Genomic DNA, 15,395 nt, shown 5'->3' with positions numbered 1-15,395 from the left:
AAAAAAAAAAAAAAAAAAAAAAAAAAAAGTTATTTCCTATGCTACCATATATTCTTGAGTGCTATTTTGTTAATCATCACCATGGTTGCCAATAGTGAAGTTGTTCAACAGCTGAATTCTTGTAAAGGAGAAACTAATACAAAATTTGATGCTCTCACTAACATGGTCACGTCCCTAAAAACAATGGTGGAATCTATGCAAGTTTCTATTGATCGTTTGGTGGCAGCAAATAAAGGAAAGAGTCCCATCCAATATGGGGATTCTTCCATCACCACTCCATAGGATCCGCCAGTAACACTACCACCACCACCACCACCACCACCACATCATACACCACCACCACCACCACCTCCACCACCATATGGGACTGGTAGACATGATGATGGAGCAGAAAGAGCAGCAAAATTGGATGTCCTTGATTTTTATGGAGACAATAATCAAGAATTGTACCTTGACTGGATTCACAGTTTAGATACATTCTTCAGATGGTACGGGTTGACTGAGGCTCAAAAGATCCTATTTGCAGAGGCCAAACTGAAAGGCACGGCCCGAGTCTGGTGGATCAAGCAACAACAGATCGAACCTGAGGCATTGGTTTGGTCACTACTTGGGCTGAAATGTATGAAGTCATGAATCGGCGATTCTTGCCTTCTGATTACAAGCAACGCATGCATCTCAGGTTTGCACAGTTGAAACAAGAGAATTTGACCGTTGAAGAGTATGTTGCTAGATTTTATTATTTGGCCACTCGTTCTGACTTTGAGTGGGATGAAGAAGTCTTAGTGGCCCAATTTCACAATGGTTTGCACCCTCAACTTAGTGTTGTCCTTGCATCTAGTCGACTACCTACCATGGAAGACGCCGTACAAGTAGCATATCAGGTTGAGGAAAGTCTGAAACGCCCATACAATCGGAGAAATTTTGCAAATACTTTTTCTCGAGGTACTAGTTCCGTTTGGCAACAGTCTCCTACCCAAGAGAGGTCATCCAGCAAACCACAGGCTAATGCTACATCTATAGCCTCTTCATGGCCTAGTCGGCCATATTCTCCACCTCGACATGTATCTGAAATGTCATCTTCACGGCCTACTCGTCCATACTCACCCCCTCGGCGTGGTTCAGATAAACCTTCTGATTCTTCCAAATTTACAGTTTGGTGCTACTCATGCCATGGATTTGGACATATCAGTGCCTAATGTCCCAGCCGTTTGGTTGCTTTTATTAATAAGGATTCTCCTATACCATATATTCCCGAAGAGCAACTTGGTTCTGATACAGTTGATTTAAGAGAAGAGCGTGCAACAGATGAAGTCAATGACACTCTCAGTGACGATGACCAACATCCTTTTTATGTCATTCGTCATGTGTTGACCACTCAGAAGGCCACTGAAAATGAAGATTGGCGCCACAGTAGTATTTTTCAGACTCGTGTGAAGTGCAATGATCAGTTGCTAACCTTGGTCATTGATGGAGGCAGTTGCACTAATGTTGTCTCTGAAGACGTTGTTCATAAGCTGGGATTGAATATAGAACCACATCCTAATCCTTACAAGGTTGCGTGGGTAAACAACACTAATCTCAAAATCACAGATAAGTGCTTAGTCACATATTCTATCGGTGGATTTAAGGATACAGTCCAATGTGATGTTCTCCCTCTGAAGGTGTGCCATATCCTTCTTGGTCGACCTTGGTTGTTTGATAAGAAAGTACAGCATTGTGGCTATGCCAATACCTATGCCTTCAAGCATGCCAACAAGACTATGAAATTTCATCATGCCAAAGATCTCTCTGAAATTAAGCTCAAGAAGATGGTGGGATCATTCCTCATTCAGCGTATTCCTTCAGACGGTCTCCTCGGTCCCTTCCCTAACTCGACGGAGTCGAGTTCTTTTCAGAGGAGGAGAGTTGATGCAGATACGGCTGCCCTTTCTTGGTTGGACCAGCATGACCGGCTTTGGAAGCCTAGAGCCAAGAAGAACCGGTCCAGCCCAGGGTTTTGGTCCAACAAGGGTTGGAAATAAAATTAGTAGTTTACTTAGTATTTTATTTCATGCTTTTATTTTCCAAACTTGAATGTAGGAGTAGGATTTATTTCCCTGCTTTGGTTTCCTTTTTATAGTTGTTTCCTAGTTTAGGCTAGTTTCCATTTCAGTTAAGTTTCTAATTTCATGTTCCTATTTTCCTATATATTGGTTGTAATCGATTGAAGATTTGGAGAGTGATTTTGATTATTGAATGAATGTGTTGAGTGTGATTCTCCTTTCTCCCTCTCTTCCCTAAGGGTTCTCCATCAGTCCTTGTACAGTTTTAAGCAGTCTCGGGAATTTTTTGGTAGGTTTACTGATATAGTTCTTGAGTTTTGGTTGTTGTGGTGTAGCAATGATCACTCGGTAGTACTCCTTATTGTTTATGTTGATGATATTGTTATTACTGGAGATGACGTAAAGAGTATCCAAAAGTTTAAGGTGCACTTGCAATAAAAGTTTCAAACTAAGGATCTAGGAAGATTGAAATACTTTTTTGGGTATTGGAGTTGCTCAGCCAAGAAAAGGAATTTCGTTTTCTCAGAAGTACGTTCTGGAATTGCTTACAGAAACTAAGATGCTAGGGTCCAAGCCTTTGGATCGCATGGATGTAAAACTTATAGCTAAAAGTGGTGATACTTTGGATGATCCGGATGTTGGTTGGAAATTGAATTACTTGATTGTGACTTGACTGATATTTGATTTTTAGTCAATGTTGTGAGCAAGGATTAAAGTATCGGTATCGGTCGCCGTATCGGTCCGCCAAAATTAAGATACGTATCGGAGGGTATCATATCGTATCGGAGATACACTAAGACAAGCACATAAATGGATAGAAACACTTTTTTAAACACTTTTGCATAAAATTTTTGTTAAAAAAAGCTATTGATAACATATATTATGCATAAACATTAAATTGAGGGTATCGCACTAAGAATTCAAGGTTTGAAATTGTCTCATAAATGTAAAATCCTTGTTCCCAACCTTGATTTCCACTTTAATTAGAGAGAAATATGGTTGGGATCAACTTTGGAACAAAAACCACTTAAAAAATCGTGTTTTTTCTGAAAAATTACGCACCTTGGCCATTATATAACCGTAGCACACTGTATCGATACATACCGATACGTACTGATACTCACCGATACGTACCGAAACGTACATTTCACCTTGATTTTATATTTTTCATAGAGTATTGGTACGTATCATATCGTATCAGTGCATATCGATATGTATCGTAGGATATATATCGATACGAAAGGATTTAAAAAATTTCATATATCGTATCGGTGTGTATCGTATCAGTCGGCTAAATTTAAGATACGTATCAGAGGGTATCGTATCGGTAGCGGAGATACTTGAAGCCCTGGTTGTGAGTCAGTTGTTGTCCTCTCCTTGTACATCCCATTGGATACTATTGTTCGTATTCTGAGATATCTTAAGAAGGCTCCAAGTCATGCTCTATTATACTCTGATCATGGACACGGACGTATTAAAGGCTTTTGTAGTGGTGATTGGGTCGGATCCCCTGTTGATAAGCGATCAACTACTTGGTACTGTACCTTTGTTGGAAAAAACCTTGTGTGAAAGAATAAAAAGCAGATTATTGTGGCTAGATCTAGTGCAAAGTTTGAGTATCAAGCTAGAACCCATGTCACCTGTGAATCTGTGAGTTAATGTAGGTGAAGCAATTGTTGATTAAGCGAGGGTTTGGAAGTACATCTCCTATGCAATTGTGGTGTGATAACCAGGTTGCTATCCATATTGCATCAAATTTAGTGTTCCACGAGAGAACGAAGCACATTAAGGTCAATTGCCACTTTATTTGGGAAAAGCCACAGCAAGGAGTTATCTCTGTAAGTTATGTTCACACAGGAGAACTTGCAAATGTTTTTTACTAAGTCTCATAGGAGTGGTAGAGTTGATTATATTTGTAACAAGTTAGGCATAATTAACATTTATGCTCTAGCTTGAGGGGGAGCATTAGAAGTCATTGCTGGGGGTGGGGAATCGAGATTAGCTTGGCTATATTTATTTTATTTCTACTGGTGTATTTCCTTTTATACCCTTAGCAGGGCTATTTCCTATTATATATATTGAATGAAGTGCGAGTCACAACCTTGGTTACAGACATCTCTTACTCTTCTCCTCTCCTCTGTTTTCTTCTTCTTTTCCCTTTTTTATTATTTAGACCTTCCATTGACATCTTTATATGAAGCATTACTACTTTCCATAATCCAATTACATGTGTTCAATGTTTTCTAGTTTCCCGAGGGCTGGACAGCTTGTTTGTGTTCTACTATTCTACATAAAATTGGCACTCAAACAGCAAACACTCATAGCCATTTATACAGGAGGGCAGAATTTATATATGCTGAACTGTCACCACTTTCCAAGTCTCCTCACCATTTGCACAGGCAGATTGCATCCCAGTCCACCGTATGAACACTTAAAGCATTACCCAGCATTTCCAAGGGAAGCTTCAAATTTTCTGTGTTCTGGTGCATAGTTGTCAAGGTTAATCCAGGCATTGCTTAGGTGACTGCCTTGGCATCCAGGCCCCCTGAAAACTAATGTCGCCTTGGTCCCCTAGGTGCATAGTTGTCACGGCGCCAAGGCAAACCAAGGCGGTGGAGGGTTGTCTAAGCGCTTAGGCGAGAAGGCACCCGCCTTAAGGCGAACTAGGAGAACAAATGTTATTTTTTATTTTTCCTATTTTCTAACATTATTTAGTAAGTTATATATACTTTGTATCATAAAAAATCAAGATTAAGTCACATCAAGTCATTAAAAATCAACATTTAGCCACATCAAATCATAAAAAATTAACATTAAGTTATATTAAGTTATAAAAAATCAACATTTAGAGAAATGCTCTTATTCTATAATAAGTTTGACTGGTCAAATGATTTTATTTTTACATGAGACTTTTTGTATTAGTTATAATATAAAACCAGCTTTCTAATAAGTCTAAGATTACTTAAATCTGAGTTGCAATGACAAAGTTATGCTTCAGTCAAACTTATTTTTAAGTGCGCGAATACTGTTAAAATCGCCTGAATGAAAATAATTTTATGAATATCAAAACAAAATATTTTTTTACCGGACTTTTGGTTTTTAGCAATGTTTTAATATGATAGAATTTATAAAATTTTCATAATTGAGAAAAACCCTAGTATTTAAAAGTTGAAAATCATCCCTATAACCAAAATCTAGTTTTTGTTCTTGGACTGGGGGGTTGACTTTTTATCCTTTTGGAATTTGATTTTTAAACTATTTTTATTGGATTCAAATAGGGGGTATTTGCATATTTATGAATAATATCTTAAGTAAATGAAATAACAAATATTAAAAACATTTACTTGAATGATATTTGGCATAAATAAGTGCCGAAACATAAGGCAACATGCAGTGCAACAAGGCGGCTGTCGCCTAGGCCCCAGGAAAACCGCCTGGACGCCTAGGCGTCGCCTTGACAACTATACCTAGGTGGGCATTTTGTTTGCCTTGTTGGTGTCATCTTGCATCCAGGCCCCCTACAATGCCTTGGTTCGCCTAGACGCCACTATGTTCTAGTGGCAACTGATACCGAGCTGTGCAAAAAAAGATAAGCAAAAATGTGGATATGCTGTAGACAATGTTTGAGTAATGTAAGCTTACCACCCTTGGACAGATACCCAGCCTTCTAATTATTCAACTGTCTCTCCACCTCTCAATTACCAAATTCCACAAAAAATAGTCAATACCAACAAGGCACAACTGGCAAACCCCAGATATAGACAGGTAGATGATCTGATCATATAGAACATCAAGCCACATGTTCCCATCCCTCCTTCACAGCATATATAGCACTTAAAAAATTAATTATCCATCCCATGAGCACTTCAAAGCATCCTAAAACACAAGGGAGAAGCCTCAGGTGGCAGTGGGATGTGCCTGCACCACAAAAGGTGAGGGACATCTGCAGACTTAAATATGATGTACATGGAACTTCAATGGGGGCTTTGGAGAACCTCAATCAGGCCCCTATCCATGGCTCAAGCATTCTATCCAAAGCCTCAAATACCAAGTTGATAGGAATGGGAATAACAGATCTCCTTGCATCAGCCCACAAGAAATTTCAAATAACCCTTTAGATTCCGATTTAAGAGCACTGAAAATGAGCCTAACCATAACAGGCTTTCATCCATTTATGCAATTTTACTCCAAGAAAATCGTTTATGACATGGTCAAATGCTTTTTCCATGTCAAATCCACACTAGTCCAAAGCACCGACCAGTCTAAAATCAGCCCATTCTTTTCCCAAAACTACACATAAAAGCAACGGTTTAAAGTAAGATAAGAAAAATCTGATATGTTTATTGCAATTATTGCTGAATGAATTATGTTTATCCAAGTATTTTTTTAATAAATTATCTTTGAGTAGAAGAATATAGGTTGATATATTTTGGACAATATTATAATCTATCACCCATTGCGTCAGAGGTAAGCCTCTTGAGATTAACTACTAATTTGTTGAGGAATATAAATAAGAATGTCTTTTTTTCTTTTTAAACCTCCATTTCTATGTTTATAATTTTATATTCCTGCAATGCATGAGGCTCCTGCCATTGTGGGGTCTAGTATGGAGCCTTAACCCCGCTTAACGGAGAGGCCGTTCCCGACTTAAACCCACAACCATTAGGTCACAATGGAGCAACCTTACTGTTGCACCGAGTGTAGCCCTCTAATTCTCTTATGATTTAAAAAAAAAAAAAAAAAAAAAAAAAAAAAAAAAAGACAATTTTTTCTCTCTTAATGATTTAAAAAAAAAATGTAATATATATGAAAATATTTTACAATCCTAAACTAGGTAAACAATCCGACACAATTAAACCGTCCTGACTTAAGATACAATTCAACTTTCAGAAACTTGAAATAAAGCTAAAGGGCACAATACATTGGACAACACTCATGCAATTAAACCCCTTTTTGGCTTCAGATACAATTTCAATTTTCAAAACACTGAAATTAAGCTAAAGAACAGGATAACATGGACAACATTCACAGGATCAATTCTGGGGCAACAAAGTAACATAAGATGACTCGAGGCATACTCCAGCAGATTATGCTCCTATAGAAAAGCCAAATAATGCAAAGCTTATTATAAATAATGTGAAAAATTGCAATATGGACGAAGTCTGAATAATACTGTAGTTTAAAATCCACTTACGGAGCTCCTGAATCCACGAGATCCATGTTCCATAATTTCAACGTTCTAACCTATTTTGTTAAAAAAAAGTTCATAAATCGTAAATAAAGAACAGAAGCCACCACAGCTCTAGTAACTGTGATGCAGTACACGGCTACTGTAGGAGGAAGAAATCCAATTGAACCAGCCCACGGTTCCTTGGTTCTGGTTTTGTCTTGACAGCTAGGTTGGTTGCCAACCAGCTCTTCTATCTTACATGCATGGGTTTGACCAGGAGATCAGATCTTCCGTGAGTCCCACTTGGAGATTGGATGCTGCTGAATATACTCTTTCAGAGATTTTCTTTAATTAAGTTTCTATTTTGTTATAGTTTCTTATAAGGAAGTCAGTAGTTACTTCAATATTTAAATTTCTAACTTCATTTAATAGAACTTATGAACAAGCAATGCTAGATAAAAGTCTCTATTTTAGTTGCTTTCTATTTTCCTTGGAGGCTTGGAATAGCTGAGGATCATTTCTAGAAGGATCCTTTATTGGTTTTGTTTGACAGCCAAGTACCATTCATAAGCCATTTCTACTCTTATAATCAGTCCATTGGTTATAATAGATAGGGGGGAAAAAAAAGCACAATAGCCACAGGTTTGGATGTTTTGAAAACCAGCTCTATGTAAGTGTGTGTACTGGGGTGAATCAGTCACAGCCCTTGTCGTGAAGCAAGTGGCAATCCAAGGTAGTGAAACTCCTGGTTTGGGACTGGTAGTGAAGTCCATTGGTCATAGCTTCCTCTTCTCTCTTTTGTTTCTCTTTCCATTCTGTCTGATCAATACTCCAGCAGCTTATACTCCCATCTTGGTCAACCCCTAGGTGATTTCTGACTTTTTTCCTTTTGTGTTTAATCAATCCTAGCTATTTTTTTCTCTAAGTTCTTAAGATCTATTAATTTCTAGTAGTGCTTAGTGCTTACATGTCTCACATAATGTTGGACATCAACATAGTCTTATCTTCAATCAACAGTTTTTGAGAATTTAGCCATCAACTTGGACTGAAAATGAACTATGTTATTCCCCTATACTCCTATTTCCTTCCACCTGAGTATGGTATCCATCAGATGGTTAGATGATGAATTACATTAGTTTTTTTTTTTTTGTGTCCACACCTAGTTTTCCCTATCCAACCATCCGATCCTCTACATATTTTGGCCACATAATCCCCCATGTTAAGACCTCCAATTGATTATAATATCAATTTGTTGAGTGGATGGAGATCGATGGTATACTTACTTTGCTGCCTATTATTCTCAATTTTGGTTCACTGCAATTCTGGTTTCTAGTGTTTGTTTTTGTTCAGACTAGTAAACCTCATCAAAAAGCATTTTCATCAGAGGTATATTCAAGTCAACTAGTTATTAATCAAAAATTTATTAGTACCAGATGCCAGAATTACAATTGACTCTCCAAAAAAAAAAAAAGAGGCTGTAGAAGAAAAAATACAACAAAGATTCTGGAATTTGAAAGCAAGTCAGTATACAAAATGATTAGAACTAATACCTATGGTATGATAATCTATTGAATCAGCTACTGAACGTCTTTCAGAGTCATGCACAGCAATGGCTTCTTCAAATTTGAGCTTCATCACAGCTTTCTCACATTCCTTCAACTTCTTTGTAGCATCAGGATCATTTGGACAGATTTTCTTAACCTAAATCACGTTAACAGGAGTGAGCAAAAGTAAAAGGTCTTTATAGATGGTGTCCAGCATAAACTACAACAGCAAAAAGGGAGGAAATATCAAATTAATTGCATTAATAGCTCAAAATATAGAAACTGGTTTCTAAGTATTCAAAGAATTCATTCGCAAATTCTGGAATCTATGATGATCTATCAAGTTGATCTCAATTACACAATGTAACTACTATTGTCAAAAAGTGACAATTTCTTTTACTGGGTTGAGTGACTAGAATAGAAAGAATCAGAAAATAAAGCATGTTTTGAATCAGGCCAAGGAATTTTTACGAAGTGCTAGGCCGAGCTAGAATTTTTATGAAGATTCAAGTAAAACTAATACATATTATAAACTTTAAGTGCCTCAGTGTATTAAATATGTATGCACTACTGTCACTTATCATTATTGACATATACATATTATACTAAAACTTCTTAAGTCATGTCAAATATTTCATCGAAACCATTATCAATCAAAACAGAAAGGGAGCAGCAACGAACAGATAAAATACTGCCAATTACCTTTAATTAAATGGTAACAGGAGATTAATCACCAGCTAGAGATCAGGATTTCTTACAAGTGGTGGAGAAGAAAAAATGCAATCTCGAGTATTTAACGGTCATATATATCAGAATCAATACAATACTCGATGAAATTATGAACTAACACATACATGAGGGGTCAACATCGGCCACCAACATGGTGCCAAACACAACTTCCAAGGGGGTGGGGGAGGAAAAATAGATGCAAACTAATCCATGACTCCAATTCATCCAAATTAAATTAGGGAGCGAGTTCTCTGTCCAGGAGTTTGGCTAAGAATCTTCCACAGAATAGTCTCAGCCGTTGGATCATGGAAGGTTTAATAGCCCCTGGATTCAAATACAATAGTGTGGTGTTGTGTACAATAAACAAAGTTATGTCGGAACCAGTTCATCCCTTTACCCTCACATTCCCCAACATAAGGTACAAGTTGCTTTCCACAACATGCCTTTTCCCAATCAATTTGTTTTGCTTCTAGACATTACGCTCTTGGTTCACAACTGATGAAAAGAAATTTCTTTCCTATCTTCTTCTGCAACTTTCCCTTTCCCCAATCTTCAATTTCCAAAACAAGAGTAGTCTTCAGTATAGTGTTCAAGATTGGTACCATGGTCTGCTCTTTCTCTTCTTTGAGGAGCAATTCATACACTCCAAAGCCCAAGCCTTTCAGCAGAAGCAAGATTGAGCATGGGCTCCCAATCTAGGGCCTTGCAAATCCCTCTTCACCAAGTTTTCTCTCGAAGGATGAAAGGAGCTCTGGATCAAACAGGGATTGAAACTCTTCCTTGAATTTGAAAACCCTGAGTGGACTCTGAAACTATTCATCTTGAGATCTACAGAAGTAATGTTCTGGGTGTGTTGCCACAAAGGATTTCCACTGGCAAACCCAATAATTATTACTAGTTAATCCAATAGAGAACTGAAAAAGAAAGAAAATAAACAATTTAGAAGTTGAAGTAGCAACATCTCAATGCATAGTTGTATGAGGGCAGCAGTTTCCCGGCCAATAGTTCTAAGTGGACCTTCATGATCATGTCCAACGTCCTCCAAGACCCACTCTAAGTATCTATGGTTTTCTTAACTCAAGAGGGGGTGAGGGTTAAAGGAGGAGAAGGTGAGCTTGTGAAGTAATGAAGTTAGCAATCTCACTATGCATTGTTTACTGAGAGAGGGAAAACTACTTTTTTCTTCATTTAATGGATAGATATTCCTTTTAGAACCAAGCAATCAGAACTACATTCCTACAAAAATATGTAGCTTTTTTTGGCAAGGTAGTGACTTCCATGCACAGTCATATATGGGTGGGAAATAATATATATTCCCCAAAAAGAATTTCTTACATCATGGAGAAGAGAAAGGAAAGAAGCAGAGGCAGAAGCAGAAGAAGAAGAAGAAGAAGTGAATGACTGTTACTGGAGTGTTCATGGGAGATTGCTGTTTCTTCCTCAGGTTAGGTTTCCTCTAAGATAGAGCATAGTTTCATACTTGAGAGCTCAAGTTCCACAGGCTGCAACACAGCTGGCAGTGCATCCATAGAAGGGTGGAGTATAAATCCATTAATTTTATCATTTGGTGAAGCAGTACAGGAAGACGACGAACTTGTAGTGTCAATGGCCAAAGAAACAATGGCAATTGCTCATCAATGGTGACGTAGCAGGGGATGGCATATTGTCATACAAAGCAAAGCTGAACTTTATGTTGGGAAATGTGAGGGTAAGGGTAAGACCGTTCCTAAATCTTTAATTCTTGGCAGTCTACAGTATTATGGTATTTGCATATAAATAAACTACAAGTTCCATCCAGTGGCTATTAAGCATCTCCCATGATCCAATGGCTGATACCCTGCCTGCATGGGAGATCCTTAGCCATGCTCCTAGATAGAAAACACTCTCCCATTAAATTAATATACTTCAGCTTTCTAAACAGGAATATTTTAGAACAAGCAAAAACAAATATGGCCATGAATGCTTCAGAAGAAACAATAATAGAATGGAATGAAAGAAGTGGTGAAAAAAGATAATGATGCCTTAGATTTAAAAAGAAATATAGCTTTAAACATGATTTAATGGGGAAACAAGTTCATGTAGTGCATCTATGATTTAATAACTGCCGCTTCTTCCAACCTCTAGATATTTCTCTTAAAAGGAAAACCAGAGGACAGGAGCTGAAAACCAAAACTCAAATTATCCCAATTACTTAGGGGTACGTATGCACAGGAACCCATGTCATTTGGCTACTCTTGAGGACATATAGTGTCCCAATGAAGTAATGCAAGCCCTCAAACATCAACGGAATTTCACTCATAGATTTTTGTTTACCCTTTCCTTTCCTAATAATTTTGCTACAAGTCAATTAGAGAAGAGATTGGTTTTCTGGTGGGAGAAATGAAAGCTATGATTCAGAAACCCTTTAAAAGAAGAGATATTAAGCTTTTCAGATGGACTCAAAGAATCAGAGGCTGTGGAACTGCTTTCAGTCAACCCTTCAAAAGAATGTAAAACTGTCATGCATTACATGATAATGTGTCATGTGACTACAAGCTTAAATACAAAACCAAACCAAACAAAAGAAGAGATATTAAGCTTCACAATCATGGAGTGAGCTCTTGCACTAGCTTGTGCACTTCATAGCCAACCCATAAAATAAAAATAAATAAATAAATAAATAAAATCATATGAATATTTTGATACCAAAGTGAAGGTAAAATTTCAGAAATTGGTCAGATGAAACAAGATCTTGATGAAAAAGAATTTAAACATCCTCAAGAGATCAAAATACCTGCTGAAAGTCCTTCAAAGCTTCCTTAAATTTCCCCATGGCAAGATATGCAGCACCACGCCTGTAATACCCCTGTAAGAATTGCTAAACTTCAGAACACGCATAAAGGATTTATTAGAAGCCAAAGGGCCCAAAGGCAACAATATTTCAGGGTGAAGATCATGCCTTTGAATATTTGGGATCAATTTCAATAGCCTTTGTCGCATCCAGCACAGCACTACCATATTCCTCCAGTTTGGTGTGGGCAAATGCACGATTTGCCCAGTACACAGCATTTTGACCATTTATTTCAATTGCCTTAGTGTACAGATCAATAGATTGAGAATACTTGTGAGCTGAAAGGAAAATTAGCATGGTTAATATTGATTAATCAAAAGTTACTAGGACAAAGTGAAAACGAACATCTCTCAAATTTACAGCACTTACTCAAAGGCTACTACTACAAAGGGAAACAGAACATCTCGCAAAATGTTCAACACTATGCGCATAGAATGGATTCTAACTACTACAAAAAATAGGTGGATCATGATACTGAATTCAAGTAAAATTGCTAGAGATGAATACTTTGTCCAGTTAAGCAAGCTTCAAGTATTAGCACTCGAGATTTACAAATATAATTTCACCCAAGAAGTGTGTTGGTACTAGGTACAAGAATAAAAAAAAAAATTTACCTTTAAATGCTTCATTAGCCTGGAGTTTGATTTCTTCTGCTAGTGCAATATCTGAATTTTTTGTCCCCATGCTCATCTTTTCATACCGTGTCTTCTATGTGAAGTTTAATTGTGCTAGGTCACCAGATAACAATTCTCACTACCATATCTCTTGTCTAAAAACAGTAGCGTAGCATTTTATGCGAGACCTGTCTTATGAGAAACATTAGAGATGCCACAGGAACTAATACATAATAACCATATAAACCTAACACATAAAACAGAGTACAGTACTTTGTCTTGAAGATGAAATTCCCACACACTTATCAATAAGCAAATCAACCATGTAAAACTACAGCAGAAAAATAAGCTAATGGCCCAAAACAGAGAATAAACATAGGGCAAGATTCATCATCCAAACGCAAATAATTGGAATAAGGCCTTGTTGATTTGAAAAAGCTTTTTCCAATCAATTATAATTAGTCACCGCTTCACCCTTTAATAAACTTTAATTGAAGTGCACCAACAGTAGAATAATAAACCGTGCATTCAGTCAGCTCTTGTAGTTTTTTTATTTTTTTATTTTTCCTTTAACTTGAGGATCTAAGGGGTCAAACTTCAAAAATCGAAGTAATTTATTGTTACAAGAATTTTGACACGTGTTGACATCTACCATATCTTTAAAGAACAAATAATACCTACTGAAAAAAAAAAAAAAAAACTACACATATTTGAGCATACAGAGCGATTTTCTACATCAAGACACAAACTATTAATGCTTTCATGTAGTAAATTATGGAAAAAGACCTCTAAATGCTATTTGTGAACCCAACTAGATCATTTATGAAGTACAAACTACATATATGATTATTCAAACACTATATAGCTTGGTAGAACTCAAAATTGTGACAATGAAAACAGTATATCTTAGGTGTATTTAAGATATATATCTGCTGCATATCGCCAAAAACCAAATGCAGGATGAAAAGAACGTGATGGACCAAATGAGCTGTCAAAAGTATGAATATATTGAAGATGAACACACTGTACTAAATCCAGCTAACATGTTGCAATTCACATGTCAGAAATTCTCCAAAGCAGATGCATCATAAGAACTGGAAACATGTTTGCAGAAGGAAGCCTAAGCAACACTGAACTTAAGATCACAACCTTAAAAAAAAATAAAAAAAAAATAAAAAAAAGCTTAACTACAGCTAATACTCTGTTCAAAGAGGTTGGCTTCCAATCGAATTTCACATTTTTGAAACATGAAAAGGAAAATTAACAAAAATTGTTGCTGCGACAGATTTCCTTTCCAGTCCAACATAGAAAATTTCAGCAAACAAAAATGTTTTTCCCCTAAGCACTACTAGTTCAATTACATTTTTCCAAATCGCAACAGTATATATGATACATTGTATTTAGGGGCTTCCATAATTTCCAGTAGTACTAAAACTTTGCCATTTTTCACAATCACCAAGCCATAGTGGAGCTGTTCTGTTTAGCTGTTGCTTCATACATCAACTGCAGAGACAAAAACAAAGGTTCAAAAAATCCATGTTTTCACCCATTTAAACTCTTCCGGTACTTCACTTTTCTCCCGGAATGGGAAAGGATCTCTGAAGTCTATAGTAACAGATCAAAAAACAACTAACAATAACAATCGCAAAGATGCACAAGCTCCGAAGAACTCCATTAAATCAGATAGAACATAATAGCTCTCTTCAGAAAACCGATAGATTATAGATTAAACTGTTTCCTAAGTTTAGAAATTAGAAGAACAGTGAACAAGATAAGCACCTATGAATCTTCGTTATCACTGTTAAAGCCTTCTTCTCGATTTGACGGTTGGAGGGAAAGAACTGAGCTCCGAGAAAAGGAGAAAAAACCCTAATCCAGGGTTTTCCCTTTTTTATTGCGGTTGGGCAAGGCAGGATATTCGTGAGACGGAAAACTAGAAGAGACGAGAAGAGAAGAGAAGAGAAGAGAGAGAAACAGAGGAAGAGCCCTGTGAGGCTGTGACGGCTACCCCTCTTTTGTAGTTTCCATCCCAAAGCTTTCAAAGTGCTGTAGCCTATAAGTATCCTGAAGTCGATGTCATTGACGTCACACGAAACAAGGGGAATCAAAACAGTTATTTTCTTTACTGATTGGAGTATATTCCTATCTAACGGTTTATATAGACTAGATGATTCTCAGTTCCATATCTGTGTGGAGCGTTTTCGTTTACTTCTGGACCGTACATAGGGAATCCAAAGTCTAGAAAGAAGTCCTGAGCTATCATGATATAATCCTTTTGCTTTTTTGACTTACTGGAGCATCTTCTCTTCTACCTTAAATGACAAAACTACCCTTTTTTATTTTCTCTCTTCCTCCCCGTTCCCTTCGCGACAGATCCGCCGCCACTGCTTATCTACACATTACCACACGCACCAGCTTTTTTTTTTTTTTTTCTTTTGAGCAAATTCGGATTCGGGAATTATTCGG

The 15,395-nt window shown here is 37.1% G+C and overlaps 1 protein-coding gene and 1 pseudogene across 3 annotated transcripts; one reads left to right on the top strand and one right to left on the bottom strand.

The window, feature by feature from the left end:
- Positions 1–5,564: 5,564 nt before the first annotated feature.
- On the bottom strand, positions 5,565–14,968 carry LOC122061325 (serine/threonine-protein phosphatase 5-like). Of its 3 annotated transcripts, none has more exons than XM_042624555.1 (6): positions 14,709–14,968; positions 12,930–13,117; positions 12,424–12,593; positions 12,259–12,330; positions 8,763–8,913; positions 5,565–5,617 (listed from the first exon to the last, which is right to left on the bottom strand). In XM_042624555.1, exons 2-6 carry the CDS (start codon positions 13,003–13,005, stop codon positions 5,580–5,582), a joined length of 507 nt encoding a protein of 168 aa, XP_042480489.1. In that variant the 5' UTR covers positions 13,006–13,117; positions 14,709–14,968; the 3' UTR covers positions 5,565–5,579. The 3 variants fall into 3 exon arrangements, with proteins under 3 accessions (XP_042480489.1, XP_042480490.1, XP_042480491.1); XM_042624556.1 differs by lacking the exon at positions 5,565–5,617 and adding an exon at positions 7,115–7,137; XM_042624557.1 differs by lacking the exon at positions 5,565–5,617 and adding an exon at positions 7,267–7,286.
- Positions 13,904–15,395, top strand: part of LOC122060689 — a 3,186-nt pseudogene continuing 1,694 nt past the window's right edge.

This window comes from Macadamia integrifolia, chromosome 14 (assembly GCF_013358625.1).
Source record: "Macadamia integrifolia cultivar HAES 741 chromosome 14, SCU_Mint_v3, whole genome shotgun sequence".
Classification (NCBI taxonomy): domain Eukaryota; kingdom Viridiplantae; phylum Streptophyta; class Magnoliopsida; order Proteales; family Proteaceae; genus Macadamia; species Macadamia integrifolia.
The sequence above is the reverse complement of the archived record's forward strand: the minus strand, read 5'-3'. Positions and strand labels throughout refer to the sequence as shown.

Coding starts and splice junctions, on each gene's coding strand:
- LOC122061325 (XM_042624555.1), bottom strand. CDS start 13,005: ATGAGCATGGGGACAAAAAATTCAGATATTGCACTAGCAGAAGAAATC. Junction 12,331..12,423: donor TTGATCCCAAATATTCAAAG/GCATGATCTTCA, acceptor CAATTCTTACAG/GGGTATTACAGGCGTGGTGC. Junction 5,618..8,762: donor AATAGATTATCATACCATAG/GTATTAGTTCTA, acceptor TTTTTTGCACAG/CTCGGTATCAGTTGCCACTA.